At 37.0% G+C, this 21,297-nt stretch overlaps 3 protein-coding genes across 3 annotated transcripts; 2 read left to right on the top strand and 1 right to left on the bottom strand.

The window, feature by feature from the left end:
• Nucleotides 1-67: 67 nt before the first annotated feature.
• Nucleotides 68-12,799, top strand: LOC140764373 (protein TIC110, chloroplastic). Its single transcript, XM_073102916.1, has 15 exons — nucleotides 68-740; nucleotides 825-884; nucleotides 1,877-2,000; nucleotides 2,133-2,201; nucleotides 2,291-2,389; nucleotides 2,857-2,923; nucleotides 4,819-4,883; nucleotides 5,037-5,131; nucleotides 7,781-7,908; nucleotides 8,003-8,103; nucleotides 9,111-9,324; nucleotides 9,730-9,884; nucleotides 10,739-10,864; nucleotides 11,055-12,023; nucleotides 12,335-12,799. The coding sequence occupies exons 1-15, from the start codon at nucleotides 232-234 to the stop codon at nucleotides 12,578-12,580; spliced, it is 3,027 nt and encodes a 1,008-aa protein (XP_072959017.1). The 5' UTR covers nucleotides 68-231; the 3' UTR covers nucleotides 12,581-12,799.
• A 4,534-nt stretch (nucleotides 12,800-17,333) lies between these two features.
• On the top strand, nucleotides 17,334-18,769 carry LOC140765405 (GEM-like protein 7). Its single transcript, XM_073104472.1, has 4 exons — nucleotides 17,334-17,597; nucleotides 17,721-17,801; nucleotides 17,913-18,187; nucleotides 18,302-18,769. The coding sequence occupies exons 1-4, from the start codon at nucleotides 17,360-17,362 to the stop codon at nucleotides 18,482-18,484; spliced, it is 777 nt and encodes a 258-aa protein (XP_072960573.1). The 5' UTR covers nucleotides 17,334-17,359; the 3' UTR covers nucleotides 18,485-18,769.
• Nucleotides 18,770-19,695: 926 nt separating this feature from the next.
• On the bottom strand, nucleotides 19,696-20,891 carry LOC140765380 (DNA-directed RNA polymerases II, IV and V subunit 12). Its single transcript, XM_073104438.1, has 4 exons — nucleotides 20,751-20,891; nucleotides 20,600-20,674; nucleotides 20,413-20,505; nucleotides 19,696-20,036 (listed from the first exon to the last, which is right to left on the bottom strand). Exons 2-4 carry the CDS (start codon nucleotides 20,640-20,642, stop codon nucleotides 20,014-20,016), a joined length of 159 nt encoding a protein of 52 aa, XP_072960539.1. The 5' UTR covers nucleotides 20,643-20,674; nucleotides 20,751-20,891; the 3' UTR covers nucleotides 19,696-20,013.
• Nucleotides 20,892-21,297: the final 406 nt, after the last annotated feature.

Below are 21,297 nucleotides of genomic sequence, written 5' to 3'. Positions count from 1 at the left end.
AAAGAAAAGGAAAAGGAAAAGGAATATATTTCTATTTTTCTGTGTGTTTTTTTTTTGTCTCCCTTCTAAACTAACGGTAACTTTATCCTTCCTTCTATCTTCTGTCCCAAGAACACCAATCCGAAACCCCTTTCTGGCTTCGTCCACTCCGTTCTATCCTTCTTCCTCTCTATCCTACCACTCCAAGTACACGAGGAAGAAGAAGAAAGAAGCCACCCACCCACGGCGGCAATGGATTTCTCCCTCCTAATCTCCACCCCTACCTCCTCCTCTTCTCCTCTCCTTTTCTCCCCTCTAAAACCCTCCCCTCTCCTCTTCCTCCACTGTCGCCGGAACCCTAACCTCTCCCTCCCCCGCCGCTGCCGCCGCCGCCTACGCTGCTTCGTTTCCGAAACCGCCTCCGCCACCGCCGCTGCCCCTTCCGTGTTCGGCGGCAAGAAGGAGCTCTCCGGCTTCCAGACGCTCGTTGACGCCCTGTCGCCGCCGGCGAGGCTGGCGAGCTCCGTTGTAATCGCTGCCGCGGCTATTGCTGCCGGGTATGGATTAGGGTTTCGCTTTGGAGGTAGCAGGACTGCGGGGCTCGCTGGAGCGGCCGCGCTTGGGGCGGCGGGAGGGGCGGCTGTCTACGCGCTAAATGCGAGCGTGCCCGATGTCGCCGCCGTTAATCTACACAATCTTGTGGCAGGTTGCGATGATCCCACGGCGCTGAGAAAGGAGGATGTGGAAGCCGTTGCTAAGAAGTAGTTCGGCTTCTATCTCTGTTTCTATGAATTGGCAACTATTTTATTCATCACCTAATTGGTTTTTCTGATTTGGTATTGCAGATACGGCGTTGATAAGCAAGATGAGGCTTTCAAAGCAGAACTTTGTGAATTGTATAGCAGGTTAGTTACTCCTTCCTCTTGGTTACAATGCGGCTAATAAAACGTTATGGAGAGACATAAATTCACTATAAAGCATGTAAAGCTTAAATATTTTGAATGCATAAAGATGCATCTGTGGGTTTGTTTGAGTAATCATTGATATCCTCCTTCAGAAGGATATATTACCTGCCAAATATTAACACATTACTCTTATGTTGCAATTGACTGTTTTAGGTAGCATCTTATCTCACAAGTTACATTTAGACTGTCAATCTAGTACTAGAGACAGAATTTATCTTTTCACAGGTACAGGATTCCAGAAAATAATAGGGCATGCCAAGTGAAGGAGAATATGTTCAAACTTCAAAGGCAATTTAGAGCAACATGCATTAGATGAATTGTTATAGCATTATGGCTGTCTAGTACTTTTTACAACATTCTTAAAAATGCCATTATGTGATAAAACAAAGAGAAATTACTGATACTTAGGATTTCTCAACAGTTCTAACTTCTAACAATTTTTATATTCTCTTAGGAATATTTAGAAGTGTATATGATCTTCTTTAAGATAGGGTCTTTTAACCCTTGTTTATTTCTGCACTGGTTTCTCCTCATTGCAAATGTGTTGTAAGGCACTACAATATGGTTAATACAACTAGTAATCAGCAGCACTAAGTATTTACTGATTGAATGGTTGGTCACTGTGTAAATTTTCCCTTAATAACTTTGAATGGAAGTGTCATCATGTCCTTACATGCACAAAATCAATTTTGCCTAGGGGAATGCTTATTACTGGTACAGGAAATATTACCTGGATATGCCCAATAGGCTAAATCAAATGGGGCCATCTTCATGAATCTTGAAGAAGAAAAAGATGTACAAAGACTTGTATTTTTGGTTGCCAATATCTCTACTTTCTGCTCATTATTATGTTGAGAGTCTGTTGAGTTCTTGAGTTGTGCTCTGCTATTCAACTAGAAAGTTGGTTTATATTCTTTTCATTTTTCACTTAGGTTTGTCTCTTCAGTTCTCCCACCTGGAGGTGAAAATCTCAGAGGTAATGAGGTTGAGATAATTATAAAATTCAAACAAGCTCTTGGAATTGATGATCCAGATGCAGCGAATGTTCACATGGAGGTATTGTAATTTGGTTCCTTATTTTTTTGATTAGTTTTATACTTTTCTTTAATCAAGTGCTTTGAATCTTCATTTCTCTGTTCTTCTTGTTCTCCTATCCAATTATTTTCCTTTTGGTTGCTATTGTCATAGATTGGAAGAAGAATCTTCCGGGAAAGGCTGGAAACGGGAGATCGTGATGCTGATATGGAGCAACGACGGGTAGGTTCTAATATTTTTAAGCCACCTTGTTAAGCATCTTTGAGAGGCAACAATACCGTCGGAATGTTACCATTGGAAAAATTGCACAGGCATTTCAGAAGCTCATTTATGTATCAAGTCTTGTATTTGGAGAAGCATCAACATTCCTTTTGCCTTGGAAACGCCTTTTTAAGGTCACTGATTCTCAGGTATTCACTTGTAGCTGATACTGTTATTAATTTTTTTCTCCCATTTTGTATTGTTTAATATGTCAACATAGGAAATATTGGTGAAGGGACCGCTGCTGGGACATGGTTATGGATTAATATAGAATTGCATGCTGTCTCTAGCTTTCTCTAGTAGTGTGCTTGTGGGGTGTACTAGTGGGTGAACCATTAGTGTGCACAGGACTTTATACATCAGTATTTATGCTAATTATTTTAAAGGGCCCAATGGATAACTTAAGTAGAAAGATATGATTTGCATATCAGCTGATAATGATTATGTCACTAGTTGTCTTCTGTCCATACCTTTTCTGCAAGTCCCCATTTTACTTGAACATGTTTTGGTTCTAGTAAATATGATGATACATCTTCTTTATGGTGTCTTTGTTATAGTGCCTGTACTTTTTCTTTGACTCATCAAATTTTCGTAACACATTGTGATTCTATGACAGGTTGATATTGCTATTCGAGACAATGCCAAGAGATTGTATGCTTTCAAGATAGAATCTATTGGAAGAGGTGACACATGAAATTATGTTTTTGTATATTAACTTTGCTTATATTAGGTTTAGTATTCTTTTTACCCTTCAAAGAACATGATTTCATATTTCAGCTTTTATCATAGTTTGACACTGTGATATAATGTAGCTAGTTTCTTACCACTTTTTTGCATATCTTTTATCACAAAAATAAATGACACATTTACCTAGTTGATAAAGAGATTTTGTAATTTGATATCATGATATTCATTGCTACTTTTGTTCATTTCACTCAACTAAGTGTGGTTTTCTTAGTTACCTCTTCGTTCCTAGAGTTAATATTTGATAAAAAAAAGGCTCACTGAATGTATGATGTCCATTATTTTAAGCATGTGTGATGGGTTATGGTACCAAAAGATCGGCTATGTCAAAATCTGGATGTAGTACAGGAATTAGTTCGGGCAACAGTGGAAAAATATTTGTCAAATACCGGTAGTTAGAAAATTACGAAATCAAGTGGATTAGATTTGTAACTTTATGATCTACAACTTTCGTATTTACACCCTTCGTAGATTTGAATTGTAACTGGGATGAAAACACGAAATAACGTGGGTGATGGTGGTGGTGACGGGTGGAGTGGATGTTAGGGTTATGGATGGGTATGGAGGTGAAGGTGGATGATGGAGGTGGTTAAGGGATGTAGACGAAGGAAACGATTTGGTCGAAATCCCAAAGAATAGGGGCGGCTTGACAGACGAAGGAGATTAGAAGTTAGGAGAAACCTTGTCAATGATAGAGAAGGTTGGTGAAGAGGGAGGAGGGAGAGAGTTTAGAGAGAAGATAAGAGATAAGAAATTAATAATCCAATTCCATAATGAATTTGACTGCCATCCATATATTTATAGATGCTAGCCAACAAGTTTTAATAATAATAAGTAACCTTAATTCTAGAGGATTCTCGCCGATCGCGTTCGAACACATAAAAGACGTTCTTTATATGTGCGAACGCGATGCATGTGAGTTCGAACGCGGCGTTTGAACTCGCTTGATCGCGTTCGAACGCACATTATGTGTTATCTGTATTTGCGAACCTGATGCAGACGTTTGTAAGGGTGTTCGAACATGACCTCACCTGCGTTCGGACGCGACCTAAAAAAATTTTATTTTAATAAAATAAACAACTAATGCAATAAGAAAAGGCGTTCGAACTCACCTGTATTGCATTCGAACGCACATTATGCGTTATCTGTATTTGTGAACCTGATACAGACGTTCGTAAGGGTGTTCGAACGTGACCCCACCTGCGTTCGAACGCGACCTACATGAATTTTATTTTAATAAAAATAAATAACTAATGCAATAAGAAAAGATCCTAACTAAGTGTATCAATGTGCTATGTCTACGGATTCTTCCTTGGAAGAGAGGCAATGGGAGGTGAGTTTGGGATGTCAGACTCTCTCTGATGTCTCTAGTATTGTCATGTCATTGTTACTCCAATAGTTACAACATTCTTCACCCCAGAGCACACCTGTTGCTGTTGGGTCGGTAGGACACGATTTGCTTCCATTCTTTTCATAAAGAAATAAGAAAATAGTGGTGTATATATTGTTGATAGTTCAATCCTTTCTTTCTTATGTTGATATCATTAGGCATATCAAATTTAGGTTCCATTTTGGAAACTTCACTTTAAAGGTAAGTTTACTGTATAACTTCCTTAGATCTGGAACTTGTTTAAAATATTCATGATCTTACTTGGTTGTTGCTTGTTGTGAGACCGTCATGTAGACTGAAGGTATAGATAGCTCTGAAATTGTTGCCAGTTGGCTAAGTAGTCTTTCTTTTCTTTCTCTATATCCTCTTCATTGTTGTACGCACTACATATCAATTATTTTGTGTTGTGTGTAAAATAAACATGATTTTTCTTTCTTTTGTTAGATATTGAGGCACAACAGCTGATTGAGTTGAGAAAAGCACAAGTCCTTTATAAACTTTCTGATGAGGTGAACCCTTTAAGGTTTTATTCATTTTGGCCTGCCAAAGTTGATAGATATTTGAAGCATAGTTTTCTTCTCTTTCAATTGAGCATATTGTTTAGTGTCTTTTAAGTGCTAATCATGAATTCTGATCCTTAAATTCTCTGTGGTTCCTTGCAGATTGCTGCTGAGATGCTTAGAGAACACACAAGGAAATTAGTTGAAGAAAATGTCACAGCAGCACTTGATATTTTGAAGTCTCGAACAAAAGCACTGTATGACTCTTATTATCTGTTCCAAAGTAGTATCAAATGACTCTTTTTTTATGATTGATATTAATTTTAATTTGCAAAACAAGGACTTTCTAGTCAATTTCATTCTTCAATTAAATTTGAGAAACATGGCTAAAAGACATTCTATTTCCAAGCGCCTCCCTTACATAACAATAATACACAACATTGCCATTGCTAGGTTGCTTACTGTTCATGTGCAATGTCATGTACTAGGCGCAAATTATGAGTTACTGTTTAAAAAACATGGGTTTCAACTGTTGTTCAACATGTCTCTTATTGGTACTTTGCGCTCAAGTATTATTATTTTGGTGGCATGTGCTGTGTTGCTTGCTTTGGTTCGGGTGATAGTTGTTATGTCCCTTCTCTGGCCCGGGTGGCATAAGTGGTGTGTCCCTCAGTTGGGTAGGAGAAGAGGACCTTGGCCAACCGAAAAGAGAGGGTTTGCCATTGAAATGTATCCATCACAACTCCTAAGGGATAAAAAAACTTTAGTACTTGTATTAGCTAGTCAAGTCGGCTAAGTGGTTTTGAACTTAACTGAACATCTGTTTAGGTCATGATATATTGAAGCGATAGTAATCCTCTTTCAACACAATTAGCTAATATAAGTGGTAGGGTGTTGTTATGATCCATAAGCACACATGGATCCAAAAATCGATCAATCCTAATTTGGCTCGAATACTAGCCAGCTGACTAGCTTCGGGTTGGTATCGGGCGTAACGACCGATCAAAGTCAGGATCAACCGATTTGGGTCAAATGGGTTATATCCATAATGGATATGACTCACATTCGACCCAGAGACATCAATAATTGATGTCCCTGTCATCATCTCTCTTTCTCTCTCCCAACCAAAGTGCTTTGGCAGACCTTAGATTTGTAGGTTTTTTTTCTTTTTTCTTTGTTTCTTCCCTCTTCTCTTCTTCGTTGCAGTTGTCTTTCTTCTCATTTTCTTCTTCACTGTAGAAGAAAAAAATGTGTTTTTTTTTTCTTTTTTCTGTTGGTTCTTCCATTCTCTCTCTCTCTCTCTTCTTTTTCTTCTTCTTCTTCTTCACTGCATAAGCAACATAATTCTTTTCCTTTTTTCTTTTCAGTTCTTCCACTCTCTCTCTCCTTCTTTTTCACTATAGAAGTTGAAGTTTTTTTTTTTCTGTTATTCTACTCTTTTTCTCTCTTCTATTCTTTTTCTTTAGTGTAGAAGAAGCAAATAAGTGATTTTTAATGTTTTTCTTTTTTTCTCTTTTGGTTCTTTCGCTCCTCTCTCTTCTTTCTTTGAGTGAATACTTTTATTAATATTTTTAGTTTTTAGCTTTGTATGCAATTAATTATTATTTTCTTATTGTATTGTCACTTTTTCTACATTTTTAGAAAATTTTCTGCATTATTGAGCAATATTTAGGATTTTACAGAATTAAAAAATCTGATTGGATATGGGCGGCTGATAATATTGTGTTTTTGGGCGACTGATCTCAATCCCTTGGTTTAACAACAACTACCATTTCAAGCCTCCTCTCTCTCCTCTCTGGTTGTGAAGCCAATGATTATTGAGCAAAAAGTCGATGAATGCCTAACAGAAGGTTAGTCAACTAATGTCGATTAGGTTTATGAAGGAGATCAATTGCCAAGTTCGGAATCGGCCTTTCGAAAAAATAATGTGTAGGATGTATCAGCGTTATGGACTTGCATTTAAATTTTTGTCATAAATACTGAAATTAGAAAAAGTAATAATAAGATATGAATATTAAATTATTTATATATGAAGTCTCAAATAAAAAAAATATTCTCACTTTTTGTCTCTCTCCCATTTTACCACTCACACACTCTATTTTCCTTTCTTAAACAAATAAAAAAGTTCTCTTTCACAAACTCTCTTTTATCAAACCTCTATCCTACTATTTGTCTTAACAATTCTCTCTCCCATCTCCTTTTTTCTAATCTCACTTTCACTTCAAAAAAACCAAATCTACTCTCTCTCTCTCTCTCTCTCTCTCTCAAAATTCCCTCCTCTTTGTCTCCTCAAAATCCTCTCTCCCTCGGACACCCTCCTCTTGGTCTCTCCCTCATAACCCTTTTCCTCTCCAACTCTCTCCTCCTTGTCTCTCCCTAACACTTTGACCCTTCCTCTCTATCTCAAGCCGATGCTTCTCCGATGTGGTTTTGGACTCCAACATTTGACGAACTCTTCCAACGCAGATCCAACTCTGTCGATCTCAGACATGCAATTTGTTCTTTTATTCTCTCTCTTTAACGAGCTCCCTACCATATCTTTCTCTCACTCTCTTATCTTTGTCACCTTCCGAGATCAGTCAATAGATGAGTTTCAAGATAGGATTGAGGTTAGCCAAAGCTGGAAACCTTGGACCTAGCAACCGAGTGCTTTTGATAATCTTTTGAATTAACCAAGATTTTTTCATGAAGTGGAGTTATTTTTGGCATTATACAAGTAATGAAAGAAAGATGGCATGGTATTTTGGTTAGATCACTTTATTTTCTTATGCAAGTGACCGTTGAAAAGATGGTATTAAACTGAATATGCAAAATTATTTACATTACCCATTTATGTCTTGTGATAAATCACACGGCATATAATAGAACTGCATAGTTTTATTACTGACAAATCAGAGGGATGCCAGTAGGGGGACAACACAGGTTATGGAAGAGCTTGAGAAGGTTCTGGCGTTTAATGATTTGCTGACTTCATTAGGTAAACATGCTGAATCTGGTCAGTTCGCTCCGGGTGTGGGACCTATTTCTTTGTTAGGTATGGTAATCTTGATCCATCTTGTATGTTTTTTAAATTGTGCCAGTATGCAAACATGTTAAAAGATGGCATTCATGTCTATATTCTTTCGTAGGTGGAGAGTATGATGGTGATAGAAAGATGGATGATTTAAAGCTTCTTTATAGAGCATACGCAACGGAAGCGTTTCCTAATGGACATCTTGATGTGAAAAAGGTCAATTTTATTTTTATTGTTGTTATCATGATTTGTGGATTGATGATCTCTTGCTACCATGCTTATAATTCTCCATTCTCCATATATACACGAGTTAATTACTAGCTGAACTTCTAAATCAACATTGGGGGATGTGAAATTTTTTAATCATCATGAGAATTTGACTAGTAAAAAAGGCTTTTCATCTTATAGGAAGAAAGGCAGCAGGAGCAACACTAAAGATTTGGAAGAAGATAGGAGAGAAATTGGTGTGAGATGAGAAATATCTACCTAGCTGTGAGTGGGAAGGAGAAGGAAGAAGAGGAAGGCCCACAGTGTGGGACGCTAATGGAAGTAGAAGAAAAAAATGAACAAGATTAAACCAACTGGCTGTGGTGGAGAACCAGGTCTTAGTTGGTGGATGAACGTAGCATGAACAATATTAAAGAGCTGGGAGAAAGGGTTGAGAAGGGAAATAATTGTAAGATAAAAAATACTGACCTGGCTCTGAGTGGAAAGGAGGAAAGAAGAGGAAAAGCGACAGCTTGTAGGAGGCTAATGGAAGGAGAAGAAAAGCGAGGACTACTAAACAAACAGGCTGTGTGGAAAAATATAGAAGAGAATTAAAGAAATAAGGGAAGGGAGGAGAATAGAGAAGACAAACAAAAGTACACCTTATTTTCAGACTTGATTTTCTTCTGTTCTTTTTTTCCCTGAAATCTGCTCAATGGAGTCTTTTCTCTATACATTACAGTTGCTCTATGTTATACTTCGAAAATGTTTCTAAAATAACAAGATTGATGTTGTCAATGTATTAGAACATTAATGATGGTTATTTTTCCCCGTAAAATTCTCTAAAAGAGACGGAGCTCTTTATTATGCTTGTTATGTCCTTTTCCATGTCTTTCTGAACAAACTAAAGTAACTTTCTTTTCAGATTGCCTAGCCTCCTCCAGATACTTGTGCTTTCTCAAGGTTAAATTTACTGATATCTTATTCTTGTATTTCCTATGGAAAAAACTTTGCAGCTTGATTCTTTGAACAATTTGAAGAACATATTTGGTCTAGGAAAGCGGGAGACAGAATCAATTATGCTAGATATTACCTCTACGGTCTATAGAAAACGGCTTTCAAAAGTTTTCAACAGTGATCTTGAAGCTGCTCCTAGCAAAGCAGCCTTCCTCCAAAACCTGTGTGAAGAGTTGCATTTTGATCCAGAAAATGCTAGCAAGATGCATGAAGGTACTTAATGGGCATTTTATCTTCTTATGCCCTGTAGAGTTCCTCTGTCAGTCTTTGCGATAATGTTTCATTTCTTGAAATGTTATTATAGTATGTGATGTTAGGTGATCCTGATGTTTTTGTTATCCGAATGAAATTTATATCTGAAATTAATCAACCATAAAATCTCATTGTTAAGTGCTACCTGCTTTCTGTTCTGAGGGCAGGTGCATCTTGTAAAAGCTTAGAGTATGAATTTGGTTCAGTGACGCCCATGTAGTAATATCACCATCATAGGGCCTTCTCATCATTGTAGATATCTGATACACTACATGCTGAAGTATCTTTTATTGTTAGTTTTCATAAGAGATATTATGATCATTTAGAGCATGACTATAAGGTTCTGATGTATTGAACTTCTCGCAGACATTTACAGGCAAAAGCTTCAGCAGTTTGTAGCTGATGGAGAGTTGAGTAAGGAGGAAGTTGAAGCTTTAATGGCCTATCAAGTCCGTCTATGTATTCCTCAAGAAACTATTGATGCAGCTCATGCTGACATATGTGGTCGCTTGTTCGAGAAGGTACCTAGTTTTAGATTTCTATTTTCTTTTCAAAATAGGCTCTCTATTGAAACAACTCACTGGAATTTGTGACCATTTATTTCATCAAACTTAACCACTCAATGCCTTGGCAGTTTACTTCAAGCATACAATACTTGTACTTTCAGCAGTGCTTTCTGCTGATGTGGTAAAGGAGATCTAGCGTGATTGATGTCTGTGGGGCTACCGACTTTTTCTCTGTTTTTATTTATTTATTTATTTACTTAGTTTTATCTCTTATTGATAATCTACCTTGGATAAAATATCCCTACTCTTTGTTCATTTTTGGTGCTCTGTTCTGTTACTTAAACCAAATTTTTTAAAATTCTTTATGCATCTCCTGAGAGAAAATAAGTTTCTTACCCTCACTGTTAATATTAGACCTTAGAAGGAATAACTGCTTACATTGTTTATTTTAGTAGTTGGTAGTGCCTTTGGTTGTCATGTTGGCTTTCTTTTCTTTTTTTAAATAGGTTACAAGACCGTAAACTAAACAAAGGTTAAACAACTGGATTATGGTCTGGATATAAGGTTCCATGGAAAATTCACCAAATAACGGGTGCAAATATGCACATAAAAGTTTTCATGAAAAATTTACTAAATATCATCTCCAACATTTATAGAGAAAATCGAGTCCATGATCTTTGTTTTGGTCTGGATTTAACCAATGAGCTATAATTGTAGCTTTCAGTTTTCTTTATGTGTTTTGAATATTACTACCACAGAGGCATTTGGCTTTAGGATCAACTTCAGGATGGTCAATGTTTTTTCTGAGATTATGGCTTCTTTTTTCTTGTCCTTTTTGTTGCTACTACTAATGCTGACTAATGTTTCAGGTTGTCAAGGATGCAATTGCTTCAGGTGTTGAAGGGTATGACGCTAATATTAGAGCATCTGTGAGGAAAGCTTCTCAAGGCTTGCGCTTAACAAAGGAAGATGCCATGGCCATTGCTAGCAAAGCAGTATGTATTTACCCTAGTATTAACATCTCTTATGATCTTATCACAAGGCAGTATGCATTTTGTCTAAGGTCACATCATTCGTTACTCATAGAGAGGGAAAATCTGTTTCCTACAGAAATGATTTGGTGATTCATTTGATATTGAAAATCTTTGTACTTGCAGTTGTTAATTTTCTTATTTCCTTGCATAGGTGCGCAGGATGTTTATGAATTATGTACAGCGATCAAGAGGAGCAGGCAGCCGCATTGAAACTGCAAAAGAGCTAAAAAAGATGATAGCATTCAACACCTTGGTAGTGACTGAATTGATATCTGACATTAAAGGAGAGGTGACAGCAGCATCAGCTGAACCTGTTAATATTGAATCTCATCAAACAGAGGAAGAAGACGAATGGGAGTCACTGCAAACATTAAGAAAAACAAGGCCTAGCAAAGAACTCGAAGCTAAGATGGGTAAGCCTGGTCAGACAGAAATAACGCTCAAAGATGACCTTCCCTTTAGGGACAGAGCTGATTTATATGAAACATACTTGCTCTTTTGTCTTACGGGGGAGGTCACTGTGGTTCCATTTGGGGCACAGATTACCACAAAGAAAGATAATTCAGAATATTTGCTGCTAAATCAACTTGGAGGAATTCTTGGTTTGACGGGTAAAGAGATTGTGGATATCCACATCAAGTTTGCTGAACAGTCATTTATGAAACGGGCTGAGGTGATTCTAGCTGATGGACAATTGACCAAGGCCAGGATAGAACAACTTAGTGAGGTCCAGAAGCAGGTGGGCTTGCCTGCTGAATATGCACAAAAAGTTATTAAGAATATAACTACAACAAAGATGGGAGCTGCAATTGAAACGGCTGTGAATCGAGGGAGGATTGGTATACAACAAGTTAGAGAGTTAAAAGAAGCGAATATTGATTTGGACAGCATGATCTCGGAAAACTTGCGAGAGAATATCTTTAAGAAGACAGTGGAAGAGATCTTTTCATCTGGTAAAGGTGTATTTGATGAACATGAAGTATATGAAAAAGTGCCAGCAGATCTTAGTATAAACCTGGAGAAGGCAAAAGGGGTTGTTCAGGAGATTGCTCAGGCTAGGATACAAAACTCACTTGTTCAAGCTGTCGCATTACTCCGGCAAAGGAACCGAGAAGGAGTGGTAAATATTTTTCTATCATGTCATGCGTGCTTGTTGCCGACTTTCGTTTTATACTTGGGGATTTGATTTTCTTCGTCTCATCTGAAGATAAATAAAATAATACAAATGAATTTTTTCATCAGATATAATGTAGTACATGTGATCAAGTTAGTCAAATTTCATCCTCTAAAATGTCTTAACTTGCAGTATTCTCTGGTGTCCTAAAATTTTGTGATGATTCAGTTAAAAAATGCAATATATAGCTGTTGTGTTGGCTTGAAGAACATATAACCATGACTTTATTTTTTTAAAATTTTTTTTTCTCGGTGCAGGTTGCATCCCTAAATGACATGCTTGCATGCGACATGGCCGTCCCTTCTGAACCCTTGTCCTGGTCCTCCCAAGAAGAGCTTGCTGACCTATACTGTGTATACCTGAAGAGTATACCGATGCCCGAAAAGCTTGCCCGGTTACAGTTCTTGCTTGGCATAAGTGATTCAACAGCTGCCATGCTGCGCGACACAGCAGAGCAAGGAGTATTGAAGGTTGCGGATGAAGAGGACGAGTTTGCAATTTAGATCGGCCCATTATTTTTGTTAATCAACTTTAGTCTTTATTAGAACTGAGATTTTTCATAGTGTGAGGCTTCAGTTTTCTCGTTATCTACATGAATGTTTAGGTCTATACTTTCAAGACTGTACAGCTCAACTGCCTTTTTGTACCGCAAAATCCTATTCAACTTATTACTCGTCTGTCGTTCTTATGAGATGTAATGGCAGCTTCAAACATTACTCCCAGCTCCTTTCCTCGTTCCTGTTTTCCAACCAGAGTATTTTTACCATCTAAATCTTGGTTCTTTCAGATGTCTAGTGACTGACTCATTTATGTCTCATTTCAATGAGGTTTCTCCATTTCTTTTCTTCTAAATTGTGAATATTTTCAATTTTCAATAGCTATTGCATGAAATTGGTTTCACTGTTCAGATGCTATGTCTTATACATCTCTGTCACATATTATTAGTAGAAATTCACAGAAGCACACGGTTGCGTTCGCAGCTTATTTTTCACCCACTAACAACAACCTTAAACGTAAAATTAAACACACAAACTAATACATTAAATACACGATCTTCGAGAAGCTTTTATGCGTCGGACCATGTGATCTGATACTCCCCAATCTGCCCACGATGCGTCCACGATATTAATCCGACACGGCACTCGGAACGCGTAAGGCGAGTCACACCCGTTGACCCAGTCACACTGGTCAACCACCTTAACCAACACCGAGTGACCATTACATTAATCCTTAATATTCTGAAGACAGCGGCGTTTTCCATCACACCAACCAGTGGACAGAGCCACCACTAGCTCGGTATCACAGTGGAAGCTATCATCACATAAAGACTTGTCTCCACCGTCGCCCGCCGGCGGCGAAGTGTTGAGGGTCCTCAACCCTGACGTGTCTCCGGTCACCGGCGGTGTGAGCATTGGTATAGCGGATAGGACTGGCCGTCCTGGCAGCACTCGGCGTTGTTGTCGGTGTTGCAGTCGCCGGATACGCCCGATAAGTAGCCGGAGACGTCGCACTTGTCGAGAAGCCGGCGGCGAGAAGCTATGTTTAGTTTGGGGTAGGTTAGGGCTTAAGAGAGAGAGAACAGCGTGAGCACAATGGAGTTGACCATCTCGTTGTATATAACTCTATATATCTATGTGTGTGGATGTTTGGGTTCTTGAATGGATTGGGTACGCATATAAATAGACGAAGAACGAGCATGCAAACAGTATATGACGTGGATTGGGTACGCATATTATTGGCGGTGATTAAGTTCTAATAAGGCACCGGCAGTAATTAACGTATGGAAGAAATAATTAATGTAGAGTTCTTCTTTTCTGCCCTTCTAACCGTTGATATATTAAATACTGTAATTAATTAAATCAACGATTACGTATATCTCCTGAACTGAGTCAAAGTCAACAGAGAAGATTAGGAAAGAAGGTTGGCCCAATAAATATTTCATGGCTTGGCAAATGGCAATAAGAATTTGAGTTTGAATATAAATAATAATAGAGAGGATAAAAAAAAACGATAGTCTGTCAAATAGGCACTAATTAAAGGAGTTATAATTAACCTTAACACTGATGCTGCACTTTAAGTAATTAACTGCACTTGATTTCTACTTCATTAGATCTGAGTCATTTAGGTTTTCGTCACTCTTTTCATTAGAAGTTTTAACATACAAATTACGTGAGTAGTTATATGATATATTTATCTTTATATCTTAGAGAAAAAAGAGACATTTTAATTTATAAAATAATTTTAATTTCCAAGGGAGTTTTCAACTTTTCTTTGGCGCTTGAAGGGAGTGAAATATTTTGAAAAGTTCGAGAGGTTTATGTGTTTGAGAAAAGTTTAGAAATAATTTAAAAAATGAATAATTCAGAAGATTTAAATATAATTAGCCTTATTTATTATATCTCCGGTCACAAGTCAGAGAAGATACGGAAGATGGGCCTACCCAATAAAATTTTGTCAATGAGAATTTGAATTTGAATACAAATAATATTCGCATCATACGATAGTTTGATCACAAGGAGTTGAATAAACAATAAGAGAAATGCAACATCACTTAGTCTCATGCTTAGCTTGGTTTATGATAATGAGAATTTTCTATTCTTTAGATAGCTTAGAACTGAAGAAAGTTTCATTCAAAGTCTAAGAGGTTTTGTATTTTGAACTGGCTAACTGCAATATAAGTTTAATTAACTTTCTCTATACTAAAATAAACTCGCAAGTGGATGTAAAGAATTCTAATTCAGCTCTTTAGTAATGACTTTAATTGCCTAGCTCATAGATACTTTGATATTGTCATATCCCAGGTGCCTCTCAATGACTAATTGTAACAAAAAATTTTGAGAGAGGAAAGAGAGAGAGTTACTTCCAAACATAACACCATACAATTGAGGTTACTTCCAAACATAACACCATACAATGATACAAATGGTTTCCATTAGAATATTCCAAAAGCTAGCATGAGAACTGATAATTCTAATCATAATTAGATTCTAGTAAGCAAACCTTCTTGTTAGATTGATGGAGAAACTAAAAGATTGTCTTAAATTTATCTACTTGCAAATGGGCCAATGTGTTACTGAGAGTTGTTTAGTATAAAATCCTAAATTTCTTAGGCAAGAATGGCATGCTTGTCTTCAATTTGCTTCATTCTGCTTGTTTTAGGAGTATGACCACAAACTTTAGTTGTCTACTGTAATACCTACAGCAAATAGATAATCTACTAACTTAGAAATATCAAATGAATTACTTGTTAACCAATCTCTTTGACCAAAGCAGTGAGATGGTCTTAGATCTTTTGAAAACAGAATCTGAAAATCAACATCATCATATGAATTGTGCACATCTCTGCAAACTATGATTCCTCTGAACTTTCTTATGTTTATAAAGTAGCTCTGTTTTATTCACTCCAAAGTATGAGGACATAGACTTTAGTTTGTTCTGTTGATATGGTTAGGTGATAATGATGTTCATGTGAGTGAATGCATCAATGTCTGCCAGAAAAATTGATACATTTAGCCTAAACCACCTCTGTTTGTCGGCATCTTTTCATCAAAAGGGACAGGAATGTGCATGGAGATCGATCTTTGATGCCTTATCTACCACATGGTGGGCGACCAATGCTTTAGATCCACTGTGTTCTCTTTCATTGCTCTAACAAACATTGTGGGCCTCTTGAAAAGGCCAGATGAGATCATTCTAGAGTTTACTTGTGAAGTACTTTTCACCCTGGATGAAGAAATAATCTTGAGAAGAAGTGGGTCTGCAAGTAATCAAAGTGAAAACAAAGAAAATCTCTTCTTTTTTGTTTGTTTTTTTTTTGAAGCTGTTTATAAGAATAGGTGTCAAGATTTTGAATTTGCACAAATGATCACCTTTTCTTCCCATTTTGTCGAAAAATTGGCCCAATTTTATTTAGGGTTAATAGACTGCTTGAACTATCACCATTTTTCATATTATTTTTTTTTTGATATATAGATTCTTTGAATTATTAATAATATCTCAAACATCTTTTTCATTAGGTTTACATTATTTTTTCATACATAAATTATTACGTGCAAGTAATATAAGTAATTATAAAATGTGTTAATCTCTGTATTTTGAAGGAATAAAGATAGAACAATTTTAATTTATCAACATGTCATTACCTTCTTAGAAATATTTTGGTATTTTTAATTTGTTCATATACGACGTCAAAGGTAAGACATTTTTAATAGTCGAGGAGATCTCTTTGTCATAAAAAAGTTTAGAAAAAGTATATAAAAAATAATAATAGTTTAGAAAGTCTAAATGTAATAATCTCTTTTATTAATATTGAAAGATAAATGCTTTGAAGAAGAAGAGAAGGAATTTTTCAACTAAATCCTACAGGAAAGTAGTTAGTTTTTACACATCAGATGGCTCTCATTCCATATCAGCAAGAGAGTAATGGTGTTCCAATAACATCATTCTAAAAGTAGGTTCATTTACAGATCATATGGGTCTAGTTCCACATCAGCCAACCATCAGCTGGTCCACTTTTGAATGCAGAATCTGGTTACATATTTGCATATCTAAGTTGGTAGGGCCTCCTCAATGTTAATTGAATCAAATGTGTGGCAACTAATAGCATGCAAATCCTTAAAGCAACAAAGCGATCATTTCTGGTCATCAAATGCTATAAAAGTTTTGACTTCATCTACTCATAACATCATGGAGAAATCCAGAACTACCTTTAAACTTGGAGGAGGAATATACTGCAGTGGTCTTTTAAGCAAAAAAAAAAAATAACAAAATTACATAATAGAGATTCTAATAAGCAGTATAATATTTAACCTTGATAAATTATCTAGCACAGTTTTACCCGGGCTTATTTGCCCTTTATTGGAGAGGAGAAAGGAGGAAAAGGTGGAAACTATTTTGTTAAAACAATATTATGATGGCTTCTAATCAAAGGGTTTAATAGTTTATCCAGCCTGAGAGATTGGATAAGAAAATGATAATAAATCTCTTTGAAAGTTAGGCGGCTATTCAACCATAGGTTAAGGCTAATTCATGGATAAGCCTTCTTTTTAGAGAGAGAAAAAAAAAAACCTGTAGGAGTTGGATGGATGACTCAAAAGCACTGGGACCCTTTCCTACTTTTCTTCTATGGATCAATACATTAAGACTTCTTTTTATCCTTGATGAGGTGATGATGACTCTGCAGCACAATGTCTGATTCAGCTAACCACTTCATTCCTTTAAAGTAATTCACCACCTCCTGGTTTGCTTCTTCTTATAAAAAGGAATCCACCCCTAATGGTGATATGAAGCAAGGAGCATTTCTTAGAAGAGAGACACATCTCAGAGAAGGGAAGAAAATAGCCAAGAGGAGCTTCATTTCAAAGATGGAGAGCTTGAACCATGAGCATGCAATTGGAATTCCTGTCAGCTCTGTAACATATGCAGGAGAGGACTTGACAAGAGGATCTGCTTCTTCTCCTTCAGAGTCTGGCAATTTAATCATAGAGTCCAATTCATGTGGATCCTTTGATTCCAAACAAAGTAATAATCACTTCCATCTCTCTCTCTCTCTCTCAATATGAACATATTCATATTTTTCTCTTATGAATTGAAGCAGATGAAAATAAACAACATCTATATAATTGTCATCTTACTGAATTGCAGACAAGAAGGATTCTGTTATTCATTGGATGAGCAAGTTGAGCAAAAAAGCAGATAATTACGCGCAAGGCATCCGAGAACATGGTAATCATCTAAAAGCCTATTCCATTACGACCTATTCAATTGCATTTTTACTTGTTGAATATTTAGAAACATTACTGACGAACAATTTATTCTCCTTCTTTGACATTACAGTGACTTTGGGACCCAAATTATCTGAAACTGTGAAAGGGAAGTTGAGATTAGGCGCAAGGATTGTTCAAGCTGGTGGTTTGGAGAGAGTCTTCAGACAATCCTTCTCTGTTGAGAAAGGAGAAAGATTGTTGAAGGCCTTCCAGTGTTATTTGTCAACCACAGCTGGTCCTATCGCAGGAATGCTCTTCATATCAACCGAGAAGATCGCATTCCGCAGCGATAGATCCTTGGCATTGACTTCTCCTAAAGGAGACATGGCACAAGTTCCTTACAAGGTAATCCTTGATCCACAAATCATCCAATTAATATACCAAATCAAACTATGTTATTAGGCTTCGTGCAACAAATAATGAATACTTTGTCTAACTTAAACTCGTTCCTTTCTGCAGGTCCTGATTCCTCTTGAAAGGATTAAGGGAGCCATCCCAAGTGAGAACATGAACAAGCCTGAACAAAAATACATCCAGATAGTTACAATTGACGAGTTCGAGTTCTGGTTCATGGGCTTTGTTAGTTATAACAAATCCTTCAAGTATCTGCAACAAGCAATCTCAGAGTCGGAGCTACAATGATCTATACCAGGTTAGGACTATGAGAATACCGGTAGGTAGCAAGTGGGATATGTACATGGAGTAAAAGAGAAGATATAGACACAATATCTTGTTGTGATTTGTCTCAGAGCTTGCTCTTGGGTTTTCATCAGAGCAGGTTTCGTAAAGATTTAAGGAGAATGGTTTTGTTTTGTCATTCTTCTGTAGCATACATCATGGCCAAATCATTGTAATGGTAGATGCAGAAGAATTCTGATCTTGTAACTGTTTATCTTGAATGCTAAAAGGTGTGAATGTTGCATTGCACTCTTCGAAACAAGAAAAGATGAAATAGATGTTTCATTTGAATCCATGAGAAGAAGATCAACCTAATATTAATGACAATGTGGAGCTATGGACTTTTTTTAAAAAAAAACAAAGAGAAAGAAAGAGGATTAAGAAGCAGCATAGTATTGTATTCTAATTACTTCAACAAAAGATGCCTTAGAAGCTAAGATTTCTCCTAAGGTCAAACTTAATACACTTGACTAGTTCTGGCAGTGGAATGTGAGGCCCTCATGTAAGAATGTTTAGTACTAGGCACCAGCTTATCACCCACGGATTCCTCTCACCTACAGGTCAAGGAAGAAGGTGCACTGGAACAAAGGAAACCTCCCGTTCCCTATTTTCGCAAGCATTTCAAGGTCACAGATATGCTTCCTTTCCTCTTTCTTAGCTTCCACCTTGAAAAGTTTAGGATCTTAGTTTTCCAGAGTAACAAGAGAGCGAAGAGACTACCTCTATCTGTTGCTCACTAAAACAATTCACACTGCAAGTCTGCAATGACCACTGTATAATATTTGATGTCCAAACAGATTTAAGATTACAAAATGAAGGCTGCAGTAAACAATGCTACATCTTTCTTTTTCCCTTCAATAATTATAGTGGATTCAATGGTGCAGAATCAAAATAGTGTTCTGACTTACACATGAATTTGACTATGTTGAGAATTTCTCCCAGAATATTACTACAAGAATGCAACTGGCGTTGCATGAGTTGATGAGCTAGGTCAGTGGCAAGAACTAGCAGTTCCCTGTAACAATATACCAAGCCAAATAGATGCAATCTATAAGATAATGCTTTCAGACATCAGAGTACCAATACTATCATCCATGCTAATCCGTTGCCACTTGAGAATATTTTATAGGAGCACTCATATTATAGGCAATGCATTCAAAAGATGAGATCTATAATTATCACTTACCAACAAAAAGGGTGATATATAGTACATAAATCAATGCCATTGATCAGTCCACACCACAATCCACTTAACCAATTGCCATCACTTAAAACAATTAGCACTCAGCAATCAAGTACTTCATTTAGACATACTTTATCGCATAATACAGGACTCGTACTAATCTTTCTTGTCCCCATTTGGGCACTCAAAACACATGAAGACTACAAGAATCATATAGTACTGACTCGAGACTTTATTTTTATCCTTAGATAGTTCCAGATACATTTTCAATAGATTGCATTATAGACCAGCAATGTCCTTCCTTTTGTCATCAGCGGGCTTCATATTGCACAACTGCATCAAAGATAAGAATTATAAGGTTTCCTGATAATCCTTATACACACACACACACACATATATGTATAGGCATGTGTGAAGATTTGAACCCTAAATTTGCAATAAAATACCAACTTCTCTATATCAGTTGCTTAAGTGTACAAATTCCCAAACAGCAGAGAATATAAATCCAGCAAAAACTAACATGCTAGAATGATCAAAATATACTACCAAAAATTGAGATTGAGAATAAACTAGGAAACAGTGATTTGGTACTCCGTATCATTCATAGCGCTGAAAAAATTGTGGGAAAAAATTCTGTAGATAAACCAAAAGCTATAACTAAGTAACAGAATATTCTTGTCAAGAATCATAGGAATTCAGATATGCATACTTCTGCGAGTGCGCTTCTTGTACAGGATGCGATATCCGCACTCTCTGCACTGGATCACATCGCCCGGCTTCAACGTGTTCTCCGCTCCACAATCTGATAATAGAATTTCCAAATGCGATACAAAACAATCGAGAAATCCAACCAGAAACTTATGAAAGAGAGAATAAATAGCACCTCGGTGACATACCTCCACAGATATAGCTTACGGGTTCTGGCTGCTGGGGATCCATGGATCTAAAACTCGAAACTAGGGTTCACAAAACTAAAACGTTCGACCAATTAGAACATATCAGGATAAAAGAATGAAATCGACGACCAAATCGACTTGGGGAGAGTACCTTAGGGTTTCTTTAGCAGAGAATAGCGATGGAGAGAGAGCGAAAGACAAAGGGTTTAAGCAATGAGGACTTGGACGAGTCAGTCGCTTGTAATAAAAATAGCAGAAGAACTAGGAATTGGATCGGCAACTCGCCCGAGTCCGATTAGAAATACTACGTTTGTTTAATCGCGAGTTGGTGGAATTCGACCCCAGGACGGCAAACGATTGGATTGGATGGGGGCGGGCATAAGTCAAGCTGTTTGACCCGGTTAATCATCTTAATAATTATTCTAGCTGATGGGAGAATAAAATTCTTTTCCGGTCACCATTATCGGATAGTGGTTGAATTATATCAATTCATTACAGAAGAGATTGAACATTGAAGGATAATATTGAGCCCAATTGTCCAACACTACTTAGCCCTCAAATGTTTCAAAGAGTATTTATATTAACTTTTGAGATGTATACATGCAAACATGAGATGTTAGAAGGACGAACATGCGAATATTCTTTTATCATTTCTCAATCTCTCTAACTAACTGAAAAGTTTATCCATTTCTGTAAGT

This window comes from Typha angustifolia, chromosome 8, assembly GCF_048772165.1.
Source record: "Typha angustifolia cultivar Huaian chromosome 8, ASM4877216v1, whole genome shotgun sequence".
In the NCBI taxonomy this organism is placed as follows: Eukaryota; Viridiplantae; Streptophyta; class Magnoliopsida; order Poales; family Typhaceae; genus Typha; species Typha angustifolia.
Note: the sequence above shows the minus strand (reverse complement) of the source record. Positions and strands in the feature narration are given on the sequence as shown.

Bases quoted from the DNA above. Each gene is read 5' to 3' on its own strand.
- LOC140764373 (XM_073102916.1), top strand. From the start codon at position 232: ATGGATTTCTCCCTCCTAATCTCCACCCCTACCTCCTCCTCTTCTCCT. The intron at 2,202-2,290 runs GTAGGTTCTAAT...AAAATTGCACAG, and splicing joins CTGATATGGAGCAACGACGG to GCATTTCAGAAGCTCATTTA. The intron at 2,924-4,818 runs GTGACACATGAA...TTCTTTTGTTAG, and splicing joins GATAGAATCTATTGGAAGAG to ATATTGAGGCACAACAGCTG.
- LOC140765405 (XM_073104472.1), top strand. From the start codon at position 17,360: ATGAAGCAAGGAGCATTTCTTAGAAGAGAGACACATCTCAGAGAAGGG. The intron at 17,802-17,912 runs GTAATCATCTAA...TTGACATTACAG, and splicing joins GCAAGGCATCCGAGAACATG to TGACTTTGGGACCCAAATTA. The intron at 18,188-18,301 runs GTAATCCTTGAT...TCCTTTCTGCAG, and splicing joins TGGCACAAGTTCCTTACAAG to GTCCTGATTCCTCTTGAAAG.
- LOC140765380 (XM_073104438.1), bottom strand. From the start codon at position 20,642: ATGGATCCCCAGCAGCCAGAACCCGTAAGCTATATCTGTGGAG. The intron at 20,506-20,599 runs GTATGTCACCGA...TTCTATTATCAG, and splicing joins CGTAAGCTATATCTGTGGAG to ATTGTGGAGCGGAGAACACG. The intron at 20,037-20,412 runs GTATGCATATCT...TCTTTGATGCAG, and splicing joins CAAGAAGCGCACTCGCAGAA to TTGTGCAATATGAAGCCCGC.